General features: G+C 31.4%; 1 protein-coding gene and 1 long non-coding RNA gene across 3 annotated transcripts in view; one reads left to right on the top strand and one right to left on the bottom strand.

Moving 5' to 3' along the window:
- LOC126880910 (asparagine synthetase domain-containing protein CG17486) overlaps window positions 1–17,010 on the bottom strand; it is a 28,219-nt gene extending 11,209 nt beyond the window's left edge. Inside the window, exon 1 of the mRNA XM_050644985.1 lies at window positions 16,948–17,010. Coding sequence (XP_050500942.1) covers window positions 16,948–17,010 — 63 coding nt within the window. The remainder of the gene's footprint in view (window positions 1–16,947) is intronic.
- A 3,965-nt stretch (window positions 17,011–20,975) lies between these two features.
- Window positions 20,976–23,571, top strand: LOC126879792 (uncharacterized). Of its 2 annotated transcripts, none has more exons than XR_007696268.1 (3): window positions 20,976–21,126; window positions 21,322–21,619; window positions 22,036–22,481. It is a non-coding gene; the product is annotated as an uncharacterized LOC126879792 (long non-coding RNA). The 2 variants fall into 2 exon arrangements; XR_007696269.1 differs by lacking the exon at window positions 20,976–21,126 and adding an exon at window positions 23,064–23,571 and having other exon boundaries at window positions 21,254–21,619; window positions 22,036–22,991.
- The last annotated feature ends 3,552 nt before the right edge of the window (window positions 23,572–27,123 follow it).

Here is a 27,123-nt window from a genome sequence, read left to right as displayed (position 1 = left end):
TTTAAAATGGAAAAAGATTGTTTAGTTTAGAGGTAATTATCAATGTCTAGAAAAGTGGTTTTATGGAGAAAGTTTGGAATTTTAGTATCTTTGTTTCAACACGAGTAAATATTGTATAGTTCTCAGAAAGTAATTAGGATGATCGGAATAATTTTGAGGGTGACTGTTTTGTTTGTTCGAATGGAAAAGTCGATGTTTCTGATTATTGGCAATGTGGAAGGGGAAAAGTAGTTAGAATGATTGAGAGAGGTTGAAAAGGAAGGCATTATGTTTTTGGCATCGCTAAGGAGCGGTTCGACGTGTTAAGTGGATAGATAGTTAGCAGATACCAGTGGCTGTTTTGATAGTGGAGAATAGTGTTGAAAAGTGGAACGAGAGACAGATCAAATTGAGACGAAATACCTCTTTGATTCTGTATTATTGTGAGAAGGAGAGCAGAGAATTTTTGGAGTTCTGTTTGAATCGAGTACGTGTCAAAAGAGACCCGGCTTGTTGGAGAATTGGTGCTGGTATGCTGATAGTTTTGAAGCTGGACAACGGAGAGAGGCTTTGATGAGTAGCCTTTAACATAGTCAACGAGGGAGAGCTGTTTGGGGTCACGAGAAGACATCCGAGTGAGTGAAGCAAAAGGTCAGTCAATTTATGTGAAAGAGATTTTTATGTTCGGGAACTAAATTTTTGAGTAAAAAGCATATGAATTAAAATTCCAATATTTCAAAATATAAATAGTAAATATAGGTAATCTTGCGAAGACATAAATTTGTTTGGTTTAGTTTGTTTTACCAAAGTCATCGGGAACAAACCGATAAATTGTTTTTTTTACTATAATAAATTTAAGTGGTATAAATTTCATTCGGACATCTGTGTCCACAGGTTTTTAGATTCGATAGATTTCAGAGTATTAATTTGATAAATAAAAAACAATTCTGTATTTTTATTTTAATGTTTTGCTTTATTTCTTTTCCCTATTTTATCCCGATTAGGATCAACTCAGAGATACTGAACCCACGAGAGAAGATAAGTATAACGTGAGATAATTTGGATTTTTTTAATAGTATAAAAAAGGCACACTGAGATTTTTTATTCAATTTTTATGTATGATTTGCGACAATTAAATAATTAATCAAATAAATAACAATTAATATAAAATTAATAAGAAGCAGATCATAACAATACTTACAAGTCAAAAGTGACATTTGGAAAAATTGTGTAGCTCATGTTCAAGTAAAATAAAAATATTATCTTGCTTTGTCACCAATATTAATGTCTTCTTCTTCTTTTCCTTCTTCTTCTTCTTCTTGTGTAGACATGACTGTCTGTTTTTCAATGTGGCTCCAGTAAGTTGTCATTCCATCGTTTTCGTGGTCTTCCCACTTAGTTTTGGATCCCGCGTATGAAAAAAAAAGTTGATTAATAGCAAGCTGAAAATTTTTTAATAGCTTAAGGGTGTGTAGTTGGAGAAACTTTGATATATGGGAACACTGGAATAGGGGAAGTTTTAATTGTGGAACAGGTTAAAAATTTGGAACGGCCAGACCACGAAAACGGCACATGTATTTTGTCCGACAGAACAGACTTAAACTCTCCGAACAGAGATTAAAGTCTCATGCAAAAATCAGCCTACTATTTATCACCAAATGGGAGTTTTAATGAGTGGAACATGTAGAATATGTCAAATGACAGGAATTATGACAGCTGATAAATAGCAGTCTGATTTTTGCATGAGAGTTTAATCTCTGTTCGGAGAGTTTAAGTCTGACCGTTCCAAATTTTTAACCACAATTAAAACTGCCCCTGTTACAGTGTTCTCATATATCACAGTTTATCCGACTAGACACCGTTTAAGCTATTAACAAATTTTCAGCTTACTATTAATCAACTTTTTTTTTCATACGCGGGATACAGACCTAACTGATCGTCTTCCTATTGGGGAACCGTCTCTCGCCGTCCTTACTACTTTGTTTTTTGTCATTTGGCTCATGTAGTTGTTCCATTATACTCTTCTGCTTTTTACCCAGTTATTGATGTTGTCCACCTTGCATATCTGTCGTATATCTGCACTTCTACCTCTTCCCATATCCCATCGATTTTTCAAAGTATTTTCATCTCTGCTGTTTCTAGCATTCTTTCTGTCCTTTCTGTATCAAGTTGTGTTTCTGCCGCGTATTTATGTCATTATTGGTCTGATAACTGTTGTGTAAATTGCGCCTTTCACTTCTTTTCCAATATTGGTGTGGTAGTTATAAACACGACAAGTGTCGAATCAAGTTCTGAATACACGGATAGTGATATATTTCAACTTGTCAAAAATATGTCCTATGTATAGTATTTTTACTACAAAAGCGATATTACGTAGGTCAAAATTTTTGACGTAAGAGAACTGTCAAAACATTAGAATGTGAATTTTCATTATTGCCATGGTTATTATAAACATGCATATAATGAAGAGTCACATTCTAATGTTTTGACAGTTCTCTTACGTCAAAAATTTTGACCTACGTAATATCGCTTTTGTAGTAAAAATACTATACAGTAGTAAAGTGATCTCTTCATTAGTCATGAATTAGACAATTCGACTGGAAGAGGAATTGTTCGTTTTCATGTATTTTATGTGTATATTCAAAGTGTAGTCTTATTTCTTTAGTTCTCAAATTAATAAGCACGTTAAATTTCATTTGTATTATGTATTTTTAATTATCTTTGGTGTCAATTTCATAAAGAAATGTGAACAATTAACAACATTATTACTGTTTAACAAATATTGAACCATAATTTAAAAATAAAAGTTTACTCATTAATTTATATTGCGCCGCCTATGTTTTACAAACGGTGCCGACAATCGGTGTCGAATTTTGTTTTTATACTGGTCCAACTGACATCGTAAGAACAGTACTTAACAAACCCTCAAAATTTGAGACCGATCCATTAATTAGTTTTAGTTATTCTAATTATTTATCCCAGAGACCTTTATTTTGTAATAACATAAGACAGAAAATAATGAAGATAGGGCAATTCTGCGTATGCCAAATGAAAGTAGAAAACTGATGCTATCAAAATGTACCAACAAAAGATAAAAAATTATCTAATATAGTCAAAAATCCTAATGCCAAATTTGTGAAATTTTGTAGTTTATAAACATTTAGAATAACTTTAAAAATATTGTCCGTAGAAAAAATCATTTTACATATTAGAAAAGCTGGTATTTTACAAGAATTTTTAAAAATGTAGTTCAATTGGTGACTAGTCGTGGTAAGTGAGGGGGAGCTGGGATCCGACAAATGCATGAGTTCAAAAACTAAAAAAGGCAACTTAAAACTAATATCCTTTTTTATATCTCGGGATCTGCTGAACATATTTTGATCGTTATTGTTTTAACTTGCATGTAATTTTTCTGTACATTACAAATATGCAATTTGTCTAGACATTTATTAATTAATAAACAGTCTAATTTGTTTAAACAATTTTTGAAAAAATAATTTTTTCCCAAAAATCATGATTTTAATCATACTATCATTATTAATCATAGAAAAAGTTAAGTTATACTTTTAGGGGAGTGCAATTAGAACGAAAACATGCATTGTTTCGGAAAAATTCAAACAAGCTTATATTTTTCTAAAACTTTTTTTGTTAGTTTATATACTTGTTAAAGTAAAAGGTTCTACTCGCAGATTTGGCCGCTAATTGTTTATTAATTGTTTAAACAATAACAATTGTTTTGTATAAATAATTTTAAAAATATCGTTAAATTCATCATTTTACGTTGATCAAATATGTTTCTATTTTGTTTTTGATTGTGCTGAATCCGAATATGGCATTGCAATTTGAAAATTCTTATACAGAAGCTCTTATACAGTATGTCTGCGTAGCTAGGAACCACATGGAAAACTTTTTTATTATCAATTTTACGAAAAAAAGTTATTCTTCATAAAATGCTCTGGAGAGTCAAAAATCTAAAACTCAAGCATCAGATATAAAATTTTATCAATTTTATACGAGTTATGTCAAAAATATGAATTTCGATAAAGAGTAAAGTGCCTTTATATTCCAGAATATCAAAAAACGATATTATGAAAAGTTGTTTGAAATTAAAAACTATGTTTAAATATACAATTACATCATTCTAATCGAAAAAAAAATTTCAATTTTTTCTCAAATTACGGATACTCATCATCATTTTATTACAAATATGAGAACTATTTTATTATCACTCTTATGAAAAAAAATTATTCTTCATAAAATGTCTCCCTGGTCTAAAATCTAAGACACAATCATCAGATATCAAAATTTTTTAATTTTATACGAGATATGTAAAAAATATGAATTTTTCTTAAGAGTTAAGTGCCTTTATTGTTCACAATATTTTAATTAGAAGAATGTAATTGAACACTTAAACAAAATTTGTAATTCCAAACAACTTTTATTACCATGTTTCCAAACAATTTTCGTTATTGTGAAATGTAAAGGTACTTTACTCTTGAGTGAAATTCATATTTTTTTACATGTCTCGTATAAAATTAATTAAATTTGATATTTGATGATTTCATCTTAGATTATATATGATGCAGAGTATTTTATAAAGAATAACTTTTTTTTCGTAAAACTGAAAATAAAAAAGTTATCAATAGGTTCCAAGTTACGCAGACATACTGTATAAGAGCCAAAAAAAAAATTTTATTGCTGAACATTTATTATTGTTGAAGCTTATTATTAAATGTATTTTAGATAAGTTTTACAGAAAAAAGTTTTGATTATTTTGTATAAACATTTTTTTAGCTGGTAATTTTCGGTTCTTGTATTACATTTTTGTTATCTTTCTTAATTTTCTCAAAAAGAAATAAAGTAAAATAGGTCTGGATCCCGCGTATGAAAAAAAAGTTGATTAATATCAAGCTGAAAATTTGTTAAAAGCTTAAGGGTGTCTAGTCGGATAAACTTTGATATATGGGAACACTGGAACAGGGGCAGTTTTAATTGTGAAACAGGTTAAAAATTTGGAACGGTCAGACCACGAAAACGGCACATTTATTTTGTCCGACAGAACAGACTTAAACTCTCCGAACAGAGATTAAACTCTCATGCAAAAATTAGATTGCTATTTATCACCTGTCATAATTCCTGTCATTTGACATATTCTACATGTTCCACTCATTAAAACGCCCATTTGGGGACAAATAGCAGTCTGATTTTTGCATGAGAGTTTAATCTCTGTTCGGAGAGTTTAAGTCTGTTCTGTCGGACAAAATACATGTGCCGTTTTCGTGGTTTGACCGTTCCAAATTTTTAACCTGTTCCACAATTAAAACTTCCCCTGTTCCAGTGTTCCCATATATCAAAGTTTGTCCGACTAGACTCCCTCAAGCTATTAACAAATTTTCAGCTTGCTATTAATCAACTTTTTTTTCATACGCGGGATCCAGACCTAAAATAATTTAGTGCATTTTAAAGATTACATCCTAAGCTTTAAAAAAGTACTTAAAAAACTGTAATAGATCTGTTCAAACTTGAGTAATACCGTCTTAAAGTGGTAGTAATTCTATAAAACTACGAAGATTTCAAAAATTACATTTTTTGAGACGTCATATCATTTGAATTAAATTTTTGAGATTTTTTTTGAATGAAACATCATTTAGTAAGATGCTTCAAAGGTAAGTTGTGCAAAATTGAGAGTTTTGTAAGAAAAATTGTATTAGTTACACATTTTTAAATCATTTTTAAACCAAATTCATGTAAGGCTTACTTTCCGCCCACACCGTACTTATGCCCATACATTTTATTTATTTTTATTATAACCATAATATAGCTTAATTATTCTTCTTTCATGTTCAATTTGTAAAATTTCATTTGATCTATTAGTTAAAGAATTACATTAAAATAACTCAACCGTGCACTTCGCCGTACGCTAGTTTACAGTGCGCCAATGTTTGTGAGAAGGGTGACTTTAGCGTTATAAATAAAAAATTATAGAAGATACAGATTTAATTTTAGAAAATTCTTTATATAAGGTTTATTGGTAAAATTTTCTGAATTTTTTAATGGTAAGTCAGTTTTTTCTAAAATTTATATTTTCGGAGTTACAGTAGACTCCCGTAAGTTCGGCCTCGGTTAGTTCGGTCTCCGCTTAGTCCAGCCGGCTCTCTGAGCATTAGTCACACACTTTGCACATCAAAAATCATTAGAAAAGAAAATTCAGAAAGAAAATTACTGACTTTTTTTTAAGTGTTTAAGAAGCCAAACCACCAATGTGCAATAATATTTTTAAATTTTATTAGGCCTAGAGTTCTGTAAGTATTGTTTTATAGTATTTTTGTAAAGGTCTATCTTTTCATATTATGTTAAATATATGCCAGAGTATTCCTCTGTGTTGTCTTGTACTTAATGTACAAGTGTTTTGTTTTTTTTTCTAGATCCATACAAACAATAAATGGGCATTTTTTAGATAAGCATCGGTTAGTTCGGCCACTTTTAAGTTCGGCCTAGGGTCCGGTCCCGAGGTGGCCGAACTTACGGGAGTCTACTGTATTTAAAAAAACATCTAATTTCGTAGTTTGTTTCGTAGTAATTTCGTCGTTTGTTTAATAAAAAATGAAGCATCCACTTCTCGAGTAGAACTTTTTGATATGTTGTTTATTAAACATTTCTTAATGAAATTACAAAAAGTTCTATCTTGTTTGATTTTTCCGAAGTGAAAATCTATATGCACTCCCCTTTTTAATAAATAAATTATCTTCAATAAATAATTATCTAATAAAAATCATTTATTAATTAAAGTGTGCTTCAACTTTTTCTATGATCATTAATGACACTATGATTAAAAAAAAATTGATTTTTGTAAAAAAAATATTTTTTCAAGAATTGTTTAAACAAATTAGACTGTTTATTAATTAATAAATTTATAAACAAATTGCATATTTGTAATGTACGTAGAAAATACATACAAATTAAAAAAACAAAGATCAAAATCCATTGAGTTGATCCGGAGATACAGAAAATTATATTCGTTTGAAATTATTTTTTCGGTATTTTAACTCGTTGGATTTGTAGGTTCCCCCTAGTAATCGTTTGAACTACATTTTTGGAAAATCGTAGAGGGTGCTGTGAAGGTACAATGTTTGTGCAAATTTTTTTTAAGAAAAAATACAAATCTCATTCTTTAAAATGGCATTAATGAGATTCCTTAATTGTTATAAACAAATTAGCTGTGAATTAAAAAAAAAACATATGGCTAACTTTGTCCCAAATGAACCCAGGCTAAATTTTTTTATTTGAAAATTCGTGTTAAAATTCTATCTTTTCGAATATATAAAAAGATTGTTTCTACGGACAACATTTTTAAAGTTATTCTAAATGTTTAAAAACTACAAAATTTCAAAAATTTAGCATTAGGATTTTTGACTATATTAATTATTTTTTTTATCTTTTTTTAATACATTTTGATACTATCACTCTTCTACTTTCATTTGGAATACTCAGAATTGCCATATCTTCATTATTTTCTGTCTTATCTTATTGCAAAATAAAGGTCTCTGGGATAAACAAATAGAATAACTCTTAAACGAATTAATGGATCGGTCTCAAATTTTGAAGGTTTGTTAAGTACGCCAATACCCAACTTTGGGTGAAACACTAAAGTTCTAAGATAGTTTTAGTAAAAGTTATTAATAAATAACGATTTTCACTTATTTTGTAGTTTGCGTAGCAACAAATTAACTTTTTAACTTTCAAAAATCGGCATTTTGAAGGTTTTTCAATGTTCTAAAAACTGAATTTTGTAATTTTATGTCAACTATTTAGCTTTTTAATGGAGTGCAAAAAATCGAAAAAATCGCAATTTTCGCACTAAATTGTTAATAATTAAAAAACGGACGCGAACTCTAGGCAGGAAACAGGTAGGTTTTCTTCCCATGGGTCTACAATAACTAAAAAAGTAGTCAGCTACCTGGATCTTTGAGTGTCCCGAGAAAATCCTTATTACTCTGGACTACTTATGAAGTCCATATAGGCAAGCTTGAAAAAGTTTAAAATAAATTCATTAGGTATTTTAGCCAAAGTACAGATTGCCATGATGGTCGCCAACATCCGAAACGGATAGGCACTACAAAAAGAAGGTATTTAAGTTTAAATTACACAAACCTTTAAGTGACCATTCCTACTCAGAAATTAGATATACATTAAACCTTCCTAAGCTATCTTCTAGACGGATTTATGCTGATGTTTTGTTTCTGCATAAACTATTGAATTCAAATGATCTAATGATCAAATTGCAATGATCTATGATCTACTGTCTCTAATTGATTTTAATGTTCCCTCTAGAGTCACTAGATCATCTCCAAATTTTGCAATTAAATTTTATCGCTGCAACTTTGGTAGGCATTCTCCACTGAGTAGAATCATCCTAAATGGAAATATAATAGACTTAATAGACTTATTTTAATATTTTTTTTCTATATGGCTGCATCATCAATTTTTGTAATATTCACTATATTTATGTTTAATGTATCACTAGATAATAATTATTGTAATATTTTATGTATATATTTAATTGGGTGTTATCCCGTCAATAAATAAATAAATAAATAAATAAATTCTATCACATGTCCGGCCCATTGCAATCTTTGTATTCTAATGAAGTCTGACAGGGTCGTTTCCTTATAAAGTTGATGAAGCTCGTTATTGTATCAACTTCTGAAGATTCCGTTTTCTCTCACAGGTCCTAGTATTCTCCTCAGTACTTTCCTTTTGAATATGTTGAGTTTGTTTTTGGATGTTTCTTTCAGGACCCATGCTTCACTGCCATAGCATGCTATTGGTCGAATTAAGGTTTTATAGATTCTCATCTTTGTATTTCGGTGGACACTGTTAGACCGAAATATATGGGAGAGGCCAAAATAAGCTCTGTTTGCCTGCGTTATTCTCTTCCGTATTTCTCCATCTTCTGATCGGTCGGCATATAGTTCTACTCCCAGGTATGTAAACTTTCCAACCGTTTCAATGTCATCTTCATGTATAATGTTTTGTGGGACTATATTTCTTCTCGTCTGTATCATTATTTTTGTTTTCTTGTGTTAATTTCCAGACCTAGTCTTTTTGTTTGCGTTTTTAACTCTGCATATGTTTCCTGTGCTCCTGTTGATGTTCTACTCATAATATTAAAATCATCAGCATAAGCGGCCAGTTGAACCGTTCGGTATACACAGTTCCAGTATACACATTCTCATATCTCCTAAAATATGTTATAGGTTTTATACTCATAACTCGATTAGTTTTTAAGTATGACATGCTTAAAAAATCATTTTGTAGGTTTTAGGTAATAAGAACATTTAAATTATACTTTACTGTGGTCACTCACGATACTGTGGTGCCGTTTGACAAAATCGTCGATGATATCAATTCTGCAGTACTGCAGCATATAAACCAGTGTCTCTGTGGTAAAATTGTAATGATTTTGTTGGATGCACTGTCTCACAAGATCAAAATTTTTGTCAATTAGTCGAATTCAACAAAATTGAACCACACTGCATTATTGTGAGTGGCCGGCTTAATATGAACACTATCGATTCTACTGCAGAAATCAAGGTTATGTTTAAGGTTGGCAAGCTTAAACCACATGCTTGAAACCTTGGTTTAAAACAACTGTTTTTTTTAAGAAAAAACCTTTGGGCTAGTGGAGTTGGAACTTCGAAACGCAATTCAAATCGGCTTAGTACTATTAAAAACTTATTACTATTAAACTTATTAACCTATTAATCTTATTACCAACGAATTATTACTATTAAAAATTATTTCAACATTCAACAAATAGATACCTCAGAAGCCAATCGGTGTAAGTCAATAAATATTTAAAATAAGATAAGAAGATGCTTGTGAAAGTAGTTGCAGAAAAATAAGGAGTCATTAAAAATAAATAAACTGTCTTTATTTATCATAATATAAGTATGCTTTTTCTCATGAGCATTTTTCAGTGCGTCACAGTTTTTCGATTTCTTTCTAACGCATTAAATTGTATATGACAGAAAAACAGGCATGTCAGTGATTACTTTGGTAATTATTCTAGTTCGGTGATTATTCTAGTTGTCGATAGATGGCGCTATAATAGAAAAAAATTTATTTACTAATTATATATAATATCTACGAATATAATCTGTACAATTTATAAGACTATTATAGAAATCAAAGAAAATACCATTTTATAAATGCAATAAAGAAAATTGATGTGTTTTTATGCCCAATTGCAAATAAAATTTGACAACTGTCAGATTTAACTAAAATGTCATGTTAGAATAAATGTTATAAATGTATATTATCACGGACTTACCTTTTTTTCTATCATTTGTGACGCACTGAAAAATCCTCATGAAAAGAACCATATTATATTCATATTCATAAAAACAAACAAGGAAGTTATAATAATAATATAATATATAATAATATTTGTTATATCTCATGTCATTTTTAGGGAGAATGTGACTTACACTGTTTGACTTCTGAAGCATCCAAATACAGAACTCATGCAAAACCATTGCAAAACTCCAATGACCAATGTCAATATTTATAGTTCTAAAATTGCTCACTTTGGCACTGCATTCTTATTTTCAGTTGCCTATATTGTAGAATGTTATGGCAGAAGAGTTCATTTAGGGTTACCATAATTTATTAAGGCCAAATCCGGACAAGGGTAGTACAAGGGGTTGTAGAACATGTAAAATGTGAATTTGACTGTGTTGCTACGTCTACATTGTACATATATGCGAAATGCATATGGCACAATTAGAAGTAGAGCTGTTTCGTTACAATATGCAACTAACATCGAAAATCTCTTTAAAATATGGCTCACAGTTTAAAATATGGCTCACAGCTCACAGACATGGTCAATTACACAGTAGTCATTACACTAACTCAACTAACTGTCGATCAATTATTGTCTGCTAGTGCTCGTGTGCTGTTGACAAGCAGTGTGACCAACTTAACTAGGTGCTGCGCAGAATGAAATTTCCCACCGTTGGGCCAAGTGTTTTCCATTTTTTTTAGTAAAGAAAAAAATCCTGACATTTCTCATATCCGGACGCCAATCCGGACTGTTCAGACGAAATCTGGACGTATGGTCACCTTTGTTCATTGCACGACCACTTTCTGAATCAAGGTCTTCTACTTCGTCACTTGAACTGGCTTCTGGAAATTCTGTGTCTGATTGATTGATCCATCTTGTTGCAGGTCACCTTCAACACTCTCCCAAAGGGCCAGTAAATGTTGCTGTTGTAAATGCTCTTATATGGCATCACAAACAACAACAAAGTCCAAATTTAGTCTAGATCACAAACAATATTTTAAATAGAATACAACAATTCATATCTACATAATCGGTACCACGTACATACTCTACAGAATACAGAATCGGTACCACGTTTGATTTACGCATACTAGTAATAACATCTCGATACAGACGACACAGCGTACTGAACAAAAATTCATTAATTTCAATCTAAATTAATGGTGGGGACGACTAGACAAAACGTTGAGCAGAGCATAGCTGGCAGGTGTTGAATATACTAGCCACAAAAGAAAAGTAATACAAAAATAGCTAAAAATGTTAGATAATATCTATCGGCAGTACTGATAGCGGATTAACACATTCGCTGCCACTTTATTCAGTCACTTTCATATGGAGCCAATACAAAAACCCTATTAAATTCCACACGTTATTGACGCCAAAAGCCGTTCAGTGGCAGTGAATGTGTTAACCGCGATAACCTTATTACTCTAGAAGTTGCAGCAAGACAGTCTATTGCTTTTTATACATTAGGCCTATGAATCTTTACATACTTCTGGTATACTTGTTCTAATGAAAAACTAGCAGAACTGATTAACTATGTATATAAGACTTGTCTGCATGTAATTCAAATGTTCTGGCAGTCTGTTACCATTTTGAAAATAATGTTCAATCACATGTAATATTTAATAATTAAATAAATATAAAAATAACTTACGATATCGTTCAAATTATTATTTTGGTCCAATTTTTTACATAATACAAGAAAAATTCCACACATATTACAATTTTATAAAGCAAAATCAGCAAAATTTGAATTTAAAAACATAACCTCTTTTCATTTTTTTCTTCTCTTTTTCTAATAGGACTTTATTCGCAAAATTAAATTCCGACAGAGGGCGCTCAAAATTTCAAAGATGGACGATAACTCTAGGAAAACAATTCATTTCGTCATTTGACCTCACAGTTCTAAAACGTTAAATTAAAATCATTTACACGAGTATTTTGAAAAGTAACCACTAAGTTTTGCCACCGAACAACCCGAAGGCACAGTCGACTCGGCGGGAAGAATTCGCGCATCTGGTTTGCGCACGGCCGGCGGCCATTTTTTCGGTCTACAGGTCCGCTGCTGACACGATCAATTTGTGATTGTTGTTGTCAGATCACGCTTTTTTCGGGGTTACTTTAATTTTGGGTTGTTCTGTTAGGTGATTTTGTTTTTGTGCATTGTGCAATAATAATTATGGATATGGACAAAAAGAAAGGCAGTTCGAATTCAATCTGTGCAGCGATCAACTGTAAAAGCACGGTATCAAATTGCAGCTATAGTTTTTTCCGTTTTCCAAAAGACAAATCAAGGTAAGCATTTTTAAATTCACAATGTTTTTATAAATGTGTATGTACTTGCATGTACCTACTTATATGGGTAGGTACTTGAAAATTTGGTATTAACTATGAAACTTTACCTAATCAATTATTTTCAATGGGAAATAAGCCCCAATTTTACCAAAAAATTATTTTATTAACGTTACGACGCCCATCCACTATCCACTACTTATTTAATTCCTCATTGAGTACTGGCATCTTTCCTGATTTTTGTAAAACTAGTTATTTAACACCAATTTTCAAGTCTGGTAATAAAAATAATATTGAAAATTATCGAGCTATGTATAACATATTATGAGTGGCCTCATATCAAAGGCGGACATCTGTCATTGGAGAAAAATTGAGATAAATGGGTTTTTTTATACAATTTAAATCTCACACTTCCTATAGTTTTAGTTGATTTGTTGATTTCGCAGTCATATAATCACAATACAGCATTCTCATTGGACTGTTGGGGAGATGCCTGTTATTGAAATAAACCTTCATAACAGGAGTCCGCTTTTGAAACAAACATTCAATTTTGAAGCTAAAAATAACGTATTTGCATCCGTATTTGAAGGAAACTATTATCACCGTTGAAAAAAACAGGAAAAATGAGAAACCACTACTAACTAAATTTTTTTGTCTTTGATATGAGGCCACTTATTAATATATTTTAAAAACTATACCTATATACTGATGTTATGACATTCAGGTAAAGAACATACCCAAGTAGCAATTTGTCGACGCGACAACGTTGTCTACCGCGTGGCAACGTTTTGTTACAACGTTGTTATTGCCTAGAAGACGACCCAATTCTGCACTAATTTGGTGGACGATTTTTGAGTTGTCTTGACGTTGCCTAGGCAACCTTAAGCGTTGCATAAGACAACTGAAGCGACTATAAAAAGTGACTGCGTGCAATGGTTGCTCAAAGAGTCGGGCTGGTTATGTTTTTTTACCTATATAAAAAGTAAACTATTTTGACAGCATATCAGGTATTTAAATTTATATACGCTGTGAGCTTCGCTGGTGTCGCTCCTGGCGGATTACTAATCAACTTTCACTGGTAATTTTTAAATTTATTATTTAATTATTATCGCTTAATATTTACAACGCAAAAAAGTAATTAAATTATAATCGATTTTTTTAAGATTTTGCTAATCATTTTGACGTTCTATTGATAAAATATGAATTTCGTACTTCGGATACTTTCACAATTATCGTGTAGATGGCGGTAAGATTAATATATTAATTTATAATTAGATATTACGGAACATTAAAAAAACTTAAATTCAGTATTTAAAACGTATTGTATATTTAAGGTAAAAATATATAACACAGCTTTGACAAACTAATACTTTTTATAATTAATGTTTTTAATTTTAATTTTAAATTAATCACTTTGACATTTATGTCAAATTTCCAGTAATCGTTTACAGACTTGCCACTACTGGCGCTCGCGAATTTGTAAATATCCCTTCTACGTACGAGCTCACAGCGTATAAATACATAAATAAGGACTTAAACAAAATTACCTGATGTGAAATTTATAAACGCATCTCAGATTACCGTCAAATATGGATATTCCACCTTTAAAAAACACACGCGCTCATTTTTTATCACCTTTTTAACAAAAAATATGTATATTTAAAAAATCTAATTTTAATATAAAAGCCAGTATTAGAAAATGCCTGCATTTTTTATATTTTGTGTTTTTATTTTCTTTACATCCCAAAAAAACCAAAATGGTGCATTAAACAACATTACCAATATTACTTAAAATATACCTTATTACCAACCATAGACGGATGAGACAACCGAGAAGTCCAATCGCCGACCAAACACGGCCTGGACCGACTATCCCAACCACTTTAGAACGCACCCTCTCATTGGGTGACAGAGGTCATGTGACCAGTGCATCATTCTCCTTAACAGCGTTGCCACATTTAGTAGATATCTACTGTTTTGGTATATTTTTGATATTATTTAAAAAAATCTAGTAGGCAATGTTTTTTTAGATGTTTGGTATATTTCCATATTTTGTTATCACTAAAATAAAATTTGCTTTTTAATAGTATTCACCCCGTTTCTAAATTAATTTTCAGACATTTTGTTACAATTTCCCAATGTCATTACCGAAAATAAGATTCAGGACGTAGATGATGATAATAGATGGACAGAGAAATGAAACTGGTAAATACCAGATCTAAATAAGGAAATCTTCATATAATTGGTTTGGAGAATTTTCAAAATGATTGTAACGCTCGGTTTCATAATCAGTTAAGGATTTTAAATTTTAAGTAAGTTGGTACCTACCTTTATCACAATTCATATAGGTATGGGTAAATGTCAACTTTAAAGTGAACTTTACTTAATGTTTACTTTAAGTTGATTATGAAACCGGGCGATTTTGACAGGTAACCGTTAACACAGATTTTACTGTATTTACAGGGCCTAAAAGAATCTACTGATTTCTATTGATTTTTTGAAAGCAAAACTACTATCCGCTGCAAGATAACTCGGATGGAATTCAGACAAAATATGTACAAAAAGTACATATTTTGTCGGAGTTTCAGCCAAATTATCTTGCAACGGATATAGTACTGAAAGAGTAAGAACTGGCCTGGCAACCCTGTCTAGCAAAGCTGATACAAAAATTTAAGCTTATCAAATCTACTGATAAAACAATGGACAATGGAGAAACCAGCTAATAAAAAACAAATCAACAGGTTGTTAAATAAATCGAAAATTTCCAGCAAAATAAAATATAAAATAAATAATAAGAAAGAAGTACGGTTATAAAGTAAATTCTTTTTTTGCTCCTGAAGTTGCCGTAAATGTGTCACACATCTATAGAACTATACGTAAAGGCCCTGGGGTCGTGAGAGACAACTACCTAGTCGGCCAGAAAACCCATGGGCGTAAATTAGTTTAGCATTATAACGTTTTTAAGTAGTTGCGATTGTTGAAAAAACTTAACTGTGATATGTAGTTGTCACAATAGTAATAACTTCGTTGCCCATATAACTAAAGATATTACTTAGGCCCGGTCTTTCCACCTCCGAATAAAAGTTATTCGGAGGTTTATTTGACAGATTTACATGTAATCTGCCGGATAAACTTCCTAATAAATATTTATTCGGAGGTAAAAAGACCGGGCCTTAACGTTGTAACATCGTAATGTCAGTCGGGTTAGGGGTCGTTGGCCGAAACAACTGAAAGTCCACTGTGGCAACGTTATATACAGTGCATTTGTTTGTACTGACAACCAATGCGTCGAAAAATTGCTACTTGGGTATTCTAACTATACGCTAAATTATACTTCACTTTGTATAACGTATTTATAGTAGGAAATACACCTCTACATACTCCTCTGATACGTTACGATATCTATGCTAAAAATATTGAGAACTTGAGAAATATTTAAAATTAATATTTCACATTTTTCTATATTATTACTTCAAATATAAATTTTTTTACATGTTCACTCCATAAAAAGCGATTGTAGATGTGGCAACAGTGTGAATGTATATAAAATTGCATATCTTAATCCGTGCGTTTATAATAAATTTTGATCTGAATTTTATAGTGAAGTATTCTATTTTTTACGGTCGAATCTGTGGGCAATACTTAATCTGTTTCAGCAAAATGTTTATTGCAGATACGTGCATTTATTCTCGGCACATATTTACCCCTTCTTATAGGGCTTTTCATCGATTGTCATTTGTTTCGAGCTTCTGTCATGTGTCACATAATATATCTACGTCATACGTCTTTGGTTTGTATCTTATGGGGCTAGTACACGTTGGGCCAATCAGTTGGGCCAAGGAGTTGGGCCAACGTGTACAGGACCACTTGGCATGAGTTTGCGATTGGCGGTCAGCGTTGGTCTACAAACCGAATCTTGTCGGTATTTGGTGCACAAATCAAAGGATTTTTGGGACTTGCGCGATCTGCCAAACAGCTGTTTGGTTATGAACACTGAACACGTTGTTGTCGTTGAGTTTAAAATATTTGTTTTCTCTTCTCACAATACTGATACTGTTTATAAGTATTAATTTTAAGGTTGTGTTTTAATATGAATACTTTTTTCGGTGTAAAAGCACCGTCGTTTGCGCCATTGTTTTTTAATCACTCTTGTTTGATACACTTTTCTATAAGCATTGAACGCATTGTACAAATTAATTGCGGCAGCTGCTACAGTCTCTACATCCATATCCATATTCAGAGTTTGTTTTTTGTTTATCCACTAAGAAAGGTGAATGCAGACTGATAACTCCACCAACGTGTAATCACCATGTATTCAGTGTTCTTACTTGGCCCAACGTATTGGCCCAACTCATTGGCCAACTAGTTGGCCCAACGTGTACTGGAGCCATTAGAGCATGGAAAATTTTTTCTCTCTCTGGAGATCTAACACGCAATCTGTTTTTCGAACGAAAGTGAATCCTTATTTTAATACGGTTGGTTCTCATTGAGATTTGACATCACTTGTTTTATTACTGATTTTTGTGCGATTTCTGAGTGAAAACTAGCAATTTTTTTAACTCTTTATAGTGGTGATGTGTTCGGCTTACGGTTGTAAAAGCGACAGCAGCAGGAAATAAGTGCGAATTACATTTTACAGGTAAATAAATATTTCTGTTATGTGTGCGTAGATGAAAATTCGATAAATACTCCTATATTCTTAGATATTGCCTCTTAAATGGTTAATAATTTGAAAATTAACACTTTCTTCTTCTTCTTTGAGTGCCTCTCCTATCGGAGATTGGATATCATTAGAGCGATTCTAATTTTATTTACTGCTGTTTTGAACAATTCGTTAGTGGTACAGCCAAACCACTCTCTCAAATTTCTCATCCAGGACATTCTTCTACGGCCTGGATTTCTTCGTCCTTGGATTTTTCCTTGCATTATGTTTTGTAGGAATGTGTACTTTTGTCCCCTCATCAGGTGGCCTAAGTATTCAAGTTTTCTCTTTTTTATATTCAGTAGAACTTCTGGCTTGTTATTTATTCTGCGTATTACTTCTTCATTTGTAATTTTATCCACCCAACTTATTCTTAGTATACGGCGGTAGCACCACATCTCAAAGCTTTCAAGCTTTTTGTAATAAGGTACATTAACACTTTAATGTACCTTATTACATAATTAAAATTATATGGTTAAGTTATAAAATGAGAAAAATTTACATGTAAAATTAAAAGTAACATAAAAAATCACCATTTTACCAGTGGTGTAGGTACGAAACGGTACGAAATAAATGAAATTATAAAATATATTGTGGCAACTTCGAAAATGGAATTAATAGCGTATATTGTTATTACATATTATTGACTTTTTTTGTTGTTAAACATTTTATTGCTTGATTTTATTTTGTTTATATGTAAAAAAATTATTTAAGGTGAAACAGTAGCGATCAACAGGTAGCGAAAACGCGTTCCAAGATTGCGGCTGTAATTTTGAATATTTTTTCGAGATATTTGGTACACGTATTCGTAATATAATAAAGAATGGCGGTACAGAGCCCAATTTGAAAAATATATTAATATGTGGAAATTACTCTGTAATTAAATACAATATTAAAAAACGAGCCTGTACCGCCATTAAGAAGAACAAAAAAATACACTTTCTTCAAATAAACTTTTTTATCCGAAGTCTAGATTTTGTGTTATTTTGGAACTACTAATGAAATAAAAAATGTTAGTACTTCCAAAATGACAGAAAATCTAGGCATCGGATAAAAAAGTTTATTTGAAAAAAGTGTATTTTTTTGTTCTTCTTAATGGCGGTACAGGCTCGTTTTTTTAATATTGTACTTAATTACAGAATAATTTCCACATATTAATATATTTTTCAAATTGGGCTCTGTACCGCCATTCTTTATTATATTACGAACACGTGTGCCAAATATCTCGAAAAAATATTCAAAATTACAGCCGCAATCTTGGAACGCGTTTTTGCTACCTGTTGATCGCTACTGTTTCCTCTTAAGAGCACAGGCGCAAATATTTTACGGCTATCTCTACTTTTTCTTTTTTTACACGGCAAATTATATGTATAGTATTTTTACTACAAAAGCGATATTACGTAGGTCAAAATTTTTGACGTAAGAGAACTGTCAAAACATTAGAATGTGACTTTTCATTATTGCCATGTTTATTATAATTATTATAAACATGGCAAAGTCACATTCTAATGTTTTGACAGTTCTCTTACGTCAAAAATTTTGACCTACGTAATAACGCTTTTGTAGTAAAAATACTATAGTAAAGTTTTCACTGGTATGGATACGTACATAAACATTACTTGACAATGACATTGTCACCATTAACTTGAGATGACTTTTGAATGTTCTTGGATAACTGTTACTTGTATCATCGCTTAAATTATTAATTTAATTAAATAATATGATAATTTTTCACTAACTATGTATTCAGTGATTATAATAATTTATATACTATGCCATAAAAGATAATACTTAATCGAGAAAAGAGGAAAAGTGATTTTTTTAATAATATATTGTTACTATGGAACGCTTAGATAAATTTTGAATATCTTTAACAACAAAATGCTTATATCACAATATATATCCTGGTGTAGTCTCTGCTTGGGATCTTCCATAAATAATAAACAATAAATAACTTTTTATTAATGTCACGTCTTAAATTCTTTAGCCAATACACTATCAATATTATTTAATAAACAACTCAAGATAACGAGCGATACACAATTATTGGATCACAGCTAGCCGTGCAAAAAATTACGTATGTCTTGTTTTAATCTGAATTTTTATCAATTAATTTTGATTAACGTTATAAAACATAAAAAATCAGTCAAAGCCTTTAACACAGAACTTTAATCTAAAATAAAAAGAATTAACACAATTATAAGTAACAATAATAAATAAAATCAAACAGGATGCTGTATATGTCCACCACCAACATCTCTACATAACCTAACTTTTCTTGTTAAGTTGACGTGCACTGCAAAGTTGACGTAAACTGGAAAGTAGTATATCTGAATTAAGAACAGACATGCACTGTATATCTATCTCTGTCGTTGAGAGCCACCTATGATGACAATAATTTTGGATCAAACGTTATTATTATTCCTAAAGCCGTGTCAAATATCTAAAATTGCCGCTGTCTTGTCAGCACATTCTGTTCGACTGAGTGCGTAGTACGACAAAGATAGCGAATATTCAATTTGGAAAATATTACCACTGACATGGTGTTCATTTTTTTCCAATAGGGCTTTTCATAGATTGTCATTTGTTTCGAGCTTCTGTCATGTGTCACATAATATTAATATATCTACGTCATACGTCTTTGGTTTGTATTATTGTTATATACCAATAAAGTATGTCGTAGATATATTAATATTATGTGACACATGACAGAAGCTCGAAACAAATGACTGTGAATAAAAAGCCCTATAGGGCTTTTCATCGATTGCCATTTGTTTCGAGCTTCTGTCATGTGTCACATAATATTAATATATCTACGTCATACGTCTCTAGTTTGTATCATTGTTATATACCAATAACGTATGACGTAAATATATTAATATTATGTGACACATGACAGAAGCTCGAAACAAATGACTGTGAATGAAAAGTCCTATACTGAAAAAAGTAATACTTTTGAAAAATTTAAACGCAGCATGAAAGACTAAATTATTACCGAGGGCTAAAAGTCCCTCAGAATAAATAAAAAGTTTCTTTTGAATGAGATCTTTGAAAATAAAAATCACACTAAATTGTCTCTTAGTTTTTCACCCCTGTAACTTTTTTCTCAGAATTCGAAAAAATAAATCCTATTTAAATATAGTATTGGAGCCGAAATTTTGCGACCTATGTGAAATAAAGATATCTATCATAAATCAATAATTCAAAAAGTTTGCTTTCGTCACATCCCCTAATTCCTAATCCTGTTTTATTTTGAGTGGGTATAAAAGTTCAACATACTAAAATACTGTTATTTGTTTCAATCTTTCTATGTAAGCCATGCATAATATATTGTGTAATTAATAAAAATAGAAAATTGAACTAAACCTACGAGCAATATTATTTAATTATGTAGTTTTATATAGTTTCTTCTGGCCTACGCGATACGCCACCGGCACTCGTGTTTGGTTCTAACTTGGTTTTGGCTTCAGTTTCGTTCTCGTTGCGGTCACTCCAGGGAGAGGGTAAAAAATTTTCCATACTCTTAAGGGGAGAGATTAATGTCCAGCAAACGACGGCAATGTTGCCAGATTCCTTTTAGCGGGAATTTTAAAATTTTATAGCAGTTTGGTTTTAAATTTGACAGTTCTGTTTTCTTAAGTCAAAAATCTTAACCTTACTTTTACAAGTGATTAGGATTATTATTATTATTTTATTTACATGTAATTTGAAACAATAAATATTGAGCTGTGTCATAATTTCAAACTCATTATGTTGCAGTCTTTTCCAGTTGATTAGTTGATAAAATTTCAATTCAAAAACTTAGGTAGGTACTGTAACTTCCACATTATTATTTATTTTTTAAGTATTAAGGCTGATGTTGATATCAAAAATTTAGATTTCAAAGATAGTTTTATGTAGGTAGATACTAATAGAGTAATACTAGATAATAGATTGGATACAAAGTAAGCTGTAAGTAGTATAACTGCCCATGTAATCACCTGTTATGTTGTTTTTTTAGATTTGCACTGTATGGATGGCACAGGAAGAGAACAAGACTACAAGAACATCTTATTATGAATGTATATGTATGTGATCCTCAAAAAATTATTTTACAAAACAAGATAGAGAAAGAGCTTTAAAATCCCAAGGATCCTGCAAAATGTTTATTTGGTGTACTAGTCGAATAATAGTATCTAAAAATATTGAAACTATTTTAAAACACATTACGGGCATGAGGATGATATAGAGCACTTACATAAATACCAAAATCAGATAAATATCTCTTCAAAGTTTATTTTGAGACTTTCTTCAAAAATGTAGGTAAGTAAAATATTTGCATATCGACGGCGGAAAGGCAGGACTTCGTAACTGAAAAAATTTTATAGCATGAGTTACTTCAGTTTTCGCTTTAGAATAAGTGTATCGGCAGCTATTAAACAGCGATTACAGCTGGGAAAGTTTCCGGAAGGCTTCCAAAAGGCTTTCCCAGCTCTAAAAGCTGTTTAATAGCTGCTGATACACTTATTCTAAAGCGAAAACCGAAGTAACTCATTTTATACAAATTTTTCAGTTATGAGGTCCTGCCTTTCCGCCATCGATATACACAATATAATTTAAAACAAGAATGTTACCACTAAACCACTTTTTAAATATTACTCATGAATATTTACTACAGTTTACAATTTCAAACTAGTGTGTTTGATTCTCCTATACCTATATTTTACTTTTTTAGTAAACTTCAGACTGTTCAGGATAGCATAATAGCATAGGAGGCGAATTAAAAAGAATTGATTTACTTACAAGAAAAGATATCACAAACATTAAACTCTCTTATGGCATTGATTTGAAAGATGGGTATATGTACAATGATGATGCAACCAGTGTTTATTTTTGGGTTGAATGCTTACAGACTCATGTCCAATATTATTTTACAAACAACAGGGCATACTAATGGATATTCATTCTGAATTTAACATTTATGATTTTTGTCTTATTTTCCTTAATACTGTGCCAAAAGAAAATGTTAATTAAGTTTGGTAAATCCTTTATCGCAATCGATGGAACTCATGGGCTCAATTCCTATGACTTTGAACTTATGACAGTATTAGTAAAAGATGAATTTGGGAATGGATTTTGTACTGCTTTCTTATTTTCAAATAGAAAAGATACCTACTTTAATTTACCAATTTTTTTAAATACATGTCTGTGTTGGTATTATATGTATAGTCAAATGTTTTCATATCAGGCATAAGCGACACCTTTTACAATGCCTCGTCAAATGTAATGGGTATTGCTCCTAATAGACTGTTAAGTGCCTGGCACATAGATAGGGCATGGTAAGTAAATCTTAATAAAATATCTGATTCTGAAAAAAATCCTATTATGTATACAAGATGTATTAATGATGGTTTAGAGAGTATTAATAGCTTTTTGGGTAGACTTCTAAGTGATGTAGATACATACAATTTTAGTAAGTATTTCCAGTAGAACTATAACATCCAACAATAGGCCTATTGTTATAGGAAGGGGTTGTGGAATTAATACCAATATGACCATTCAAAATTTTCATAAAATTTTGAATAAAAGGGTATCCATTAGTTGTTATCAGTTAAGTTTAAAACTTGGTACTCATGGAGAGCTATACCATAATATATAATAGGTATATCTCATAATATTACACCTCATATTGTTCACTACAGTAGTAATGAGTGAGCCTGCATACACAGAACCATAATAATATATTATAGTTTGTGTATGCAGGCTCACTCATTACAATAGTGAGCAATATGAGATGTAACATATTATAGTATAAGTCTCTGCATGACCAGATTAACATGTTTGGTCCCCATCTCAAACAAGCTCCACTTAGCTGGTACCACATACTTAAATCATTTATTTAGTTACACAGTACTACTCACATAACTTATGTGTCGTCAGTACCTTCCGTAAAACCTTCGTCACGTAAAGCCATACGTCATGGCCACTGAATGTGTTAAAGCTTGTTAATGTAGGAGAGTTATACTAAAATATATATATATATTATATTGCCTTAAATAGAAAAAATATCTTATTTAAATTGTATCCATGTAGTTTTAATGAAATTAATTGATTAATTGATTTAATGAAATAAACCTTTTAATCAAAAAAGTGTTGTTTACTTGTGTACACCCAGCCATATCCTGATCATAGATAAATAATATAGTATTACCGGATCCTGATATGCAGACTCCAATAGGGCTTTTCATCGATTGTCATTTGTTTCGAGCTTCTGTCATGAGTCACATAATATTAATGTATCTACGTCATACGTCTTTGGTTTGTATCATTGGTATATACCAATAACGTACTACGTAGATACATTAATATTATGTGACACATGACAAGCTCGAAACAAATGACTGTGAATTAAATGCCATATTGAATAGGGCTTTTCATCAATTATCATTTGTTTCGAGCTTCGGTCAAGTGTCACATAATATTAATATATCTACGTCATACGTCTTTGGTTTGTATCATGGGCAATATCAATAACATATGACATAAATGTATTAATATTAGACAACACATGACAGAAGCTCGAAACAAATGACTGAGTGAAAAGGCCTATATCGTGTAAATACAAGTCATAAAGATGTCTTTCTACGGTTAAAATTTCACAGCCTAAAGACATCATTTATGTAACTTCTTAAGCCGTCACAAAATGACTGCAATAAGAAAATAGAATTTATTAACTCTCCTCGCCCCCAGGCAAAGTAAAGGTGCTAGGACTAAGAATGTTTTTTTCAATTTTTTTTATTTTGCGGCTTTAACGCTTAGCTATTTAGCCAGATACATGATGAGAATTAATACTATTATAATACATATTAAAACTAATTCAAATTACTAGTAATTGTATTAATATTCTGAATAATTATGTAACCACTTAATACTAAAATAAAAAAGTGTCCATCTATACTATCCCAACACATTTTCACCTTTGAAATCGTAAATTTCCATTCCCATTAAAAAATAATTTGTACTGTATATTTCTTTTGAGCTTCATTTTTTTTTTCAAAATACTGCAACATGAGTTTTAAATTATGACACAGTACAATACTTGTTTCAATATTTACATGTAAATAAAATAATCCTAATTACTTGTAAAAGTAAGGTTATAAATTTAAGAATACAGAACTCTCTTTTAAAACCAAAGTGGCATTATTAGACTAATTTTAAAATTCCCGCTAAAAGGAAAAAGGTAAATCTGGCAACAGTGCCGTCGTTTGCTGGACATTTAATCTCTCCCTACTCTAAGGTTTGTTTCATACCAATAACGTACGACGTAGATAAATTAATATTATGTGACACATGACAGAAGCTCGAAACAAATGACTGTGAATGAAAAGCCCTATTGCCAGAGGCGGCTCTAGCCCATGTAGCGCCCGTGTGCAGTCGATGCCCTGGCGCCCTTTGGTGGACGCGCAGTCAAACAAGAATAGTCGAATAAGTACCTACCTAGTACTAGTATATGGGGTATTAGGTACGCTTATTAGACAAGGCGAAAGCGGCGGGTTCGTTGGAAAAAATATTCCCATGAGATTTTTTGCATAATCACATTCGTGAGACATCCCAGAATAAGGTTCAAGAAGTCGCCCACGTGAAAAGTGGTCCAAATCTTTTTTAAAAATTTTTTTTAATCTAATTTCAAAAATTAATATTTTTGGCGCGAACAAATTTTTTTAAGGTTTTTTGTACCATTCTGGACAAAAAAGGTCTCTTATAATTTTTATCTAGAGTTGATCGTTTTAGAGTTATACGCAATTTAAAATAGAAAAAAACGAAAAATGGCGATTTTCAAACCTTAATAACTCGGTTAAAAGTTATTAATATGAAAGTTAGAAAGTGACTAAATCACAGTTTAAAGTCCCCCCTACAAGATCCTGAAGAAATTTTTGTCATTATTTTATTACTAAGCTGTTATTTTTAAGTAATAATAATGAGCGCCATGCACGTATTAGGTGGCCGTCAAAGGTGAGTGCGAGAGAGATGCCATTCCGGCAGTCAATGGTGCTATCTTACTCGCACTCACATTTACAGCCGCGTCAATACGATGTTACCGCTCATTATTAATAATTAAAAATAACAGCTTAGTAATAAATTAATGACACAAATTTCTCTAGGATCACGTAGGGGTAGCTTTAAACTTTGATTTATTCACTTTCTGACTTTCATAATAATAATTTTTAACTGAATCATTACGTCTTAAAAATGGCAATATTCGCGTTTTTCAAATTTTAAATTGCTTATAACTCGAAAACGATCAACTTTAGAGAAAAATTACAGGAAACCTTTTTGTCCAGAATGGTCCAAAAAACCTAAAAAAAATTGACTGGACCAAAAATATTGATTTTTGCAATTTGATTAAAAAAAATTGTTAAAAAAAATTTGGACCACTTTTCACGTGAGCTTCTTGAACCTTATTCTGGGATGTCTCACGAATGTGATTATGCAAAAAATCTCATGGAAATATTTTTTTCAATGAACCCGCCGCTTTCGCCTTGTCTAATCAGCGTACCTAATACCCCATGTACTAGTACTAGGTAGGTACCTATTCGACTATTCCTGTTTGACTGCGCGTCCACCAAAGAGCGCCAGGGCATCGACTGGAATATTTTTTCCAACGAACCCGCCGTTTTCGCCTTGTCTATATAATGTAAACAAAAATCCAGATGCAAATATAGCAATATTAAATGATGCCGGGAGCCAATAGTTATTCACGGCGTCAGAATAACCTACCCAAATCTGTTAAAAATATTTAATTAAAAATGAACTTTTTTATCTACAAGGTAAGGTTAAAAATTGGTTGAGGAAATTTGACAGGTTTGAGTATACGAGTAAATAGTACTTTTAGGAAGGAATTGGTTAGAAAAATAAAAAAGAAGAACGTTGTGATTATTTAAAAAAATAATAATTTATTAACAAATTATCACTTTTCGTGCATTGGCATTAGCAAAATCTTGAATAATATCACTTACTTCAATTTTAATTTCATGTTCAATACTTACTAGTAATTTCAATCGACTTTGAGACAATGTGACGTTAGATAATTTTTAATTCTTTTTGTGTAATTTAGAAAATGATTTTTCACTGTGCACTACTGTCACTGGCAATGTGAGGTAAATTCTAAGAGCAGTGAACAAATTTGGAAACAATGAAAGTAATTTATTTATATTCAAGTAATTTAAAATATCCAAAGGTGTAGTAGAATTCAATGTACTTTTTCATTAATCGTTTTAAAGCATATTTTTTGTTGAAAAACAAAGTAAATGATCCTCTCTTTGGCGCTCGGCGCCCCCAACATCCCGGCGCCCGTGTGCACCGCACACCCTGCACAATAGGTAAAGCCGCCCCTGCCTATTGCTACAATCCACTTTTTTCTCATCAGAATATCTTTGGCAAACTGTGTCCTGATGTTCTCGATGAGCACAAATGCACAGCACAACATTGAGGGATTTTATTTTCTTAAGTTTAATTCACACAGCGAAACAAATATGCAATATTTACCATATATTTACTTGGAAATAGAAGTATTAACGTAAATTTGAAGTATTAACGTAAGTTGACATGACCTCCAACTACACGAGCGCCACCTACGTTGAGCTTTCCAGATTAACTGCCATTAGAAAAAAACAGGAAAGTGTCGAAGTGTCCTCTTAGGGATAAAATGTGACCTGTGTTGTGTTTTGTGTTGGCAAATTTTTTAATGTGTCTTTAGGTCGGTACCATTTTTGGTTCATTATCTTGTATAATAATTTTACAAGACAAATGTTTTAAAGTCTCT

The sequence above is a fragment of the Diabrotica virgifera genome, chromosome 2, assembly GCF_917563875.1.
Source record: "Diabrotica virgifera virgifera chromosome 2, PGI_DIABVI_V3a".
In the NCBI taxonomy this organism is placed as follows: domain Eukaryota; kingdom Metazoa; phylum Arthropoda; class Insecta; order Coleoptera; family Chrysomelidae; genus Diabrotica; species Diabrotica virgifera.
This window is presented reverse-complemented; position numbering and strand designations above follow the sequence as displayed.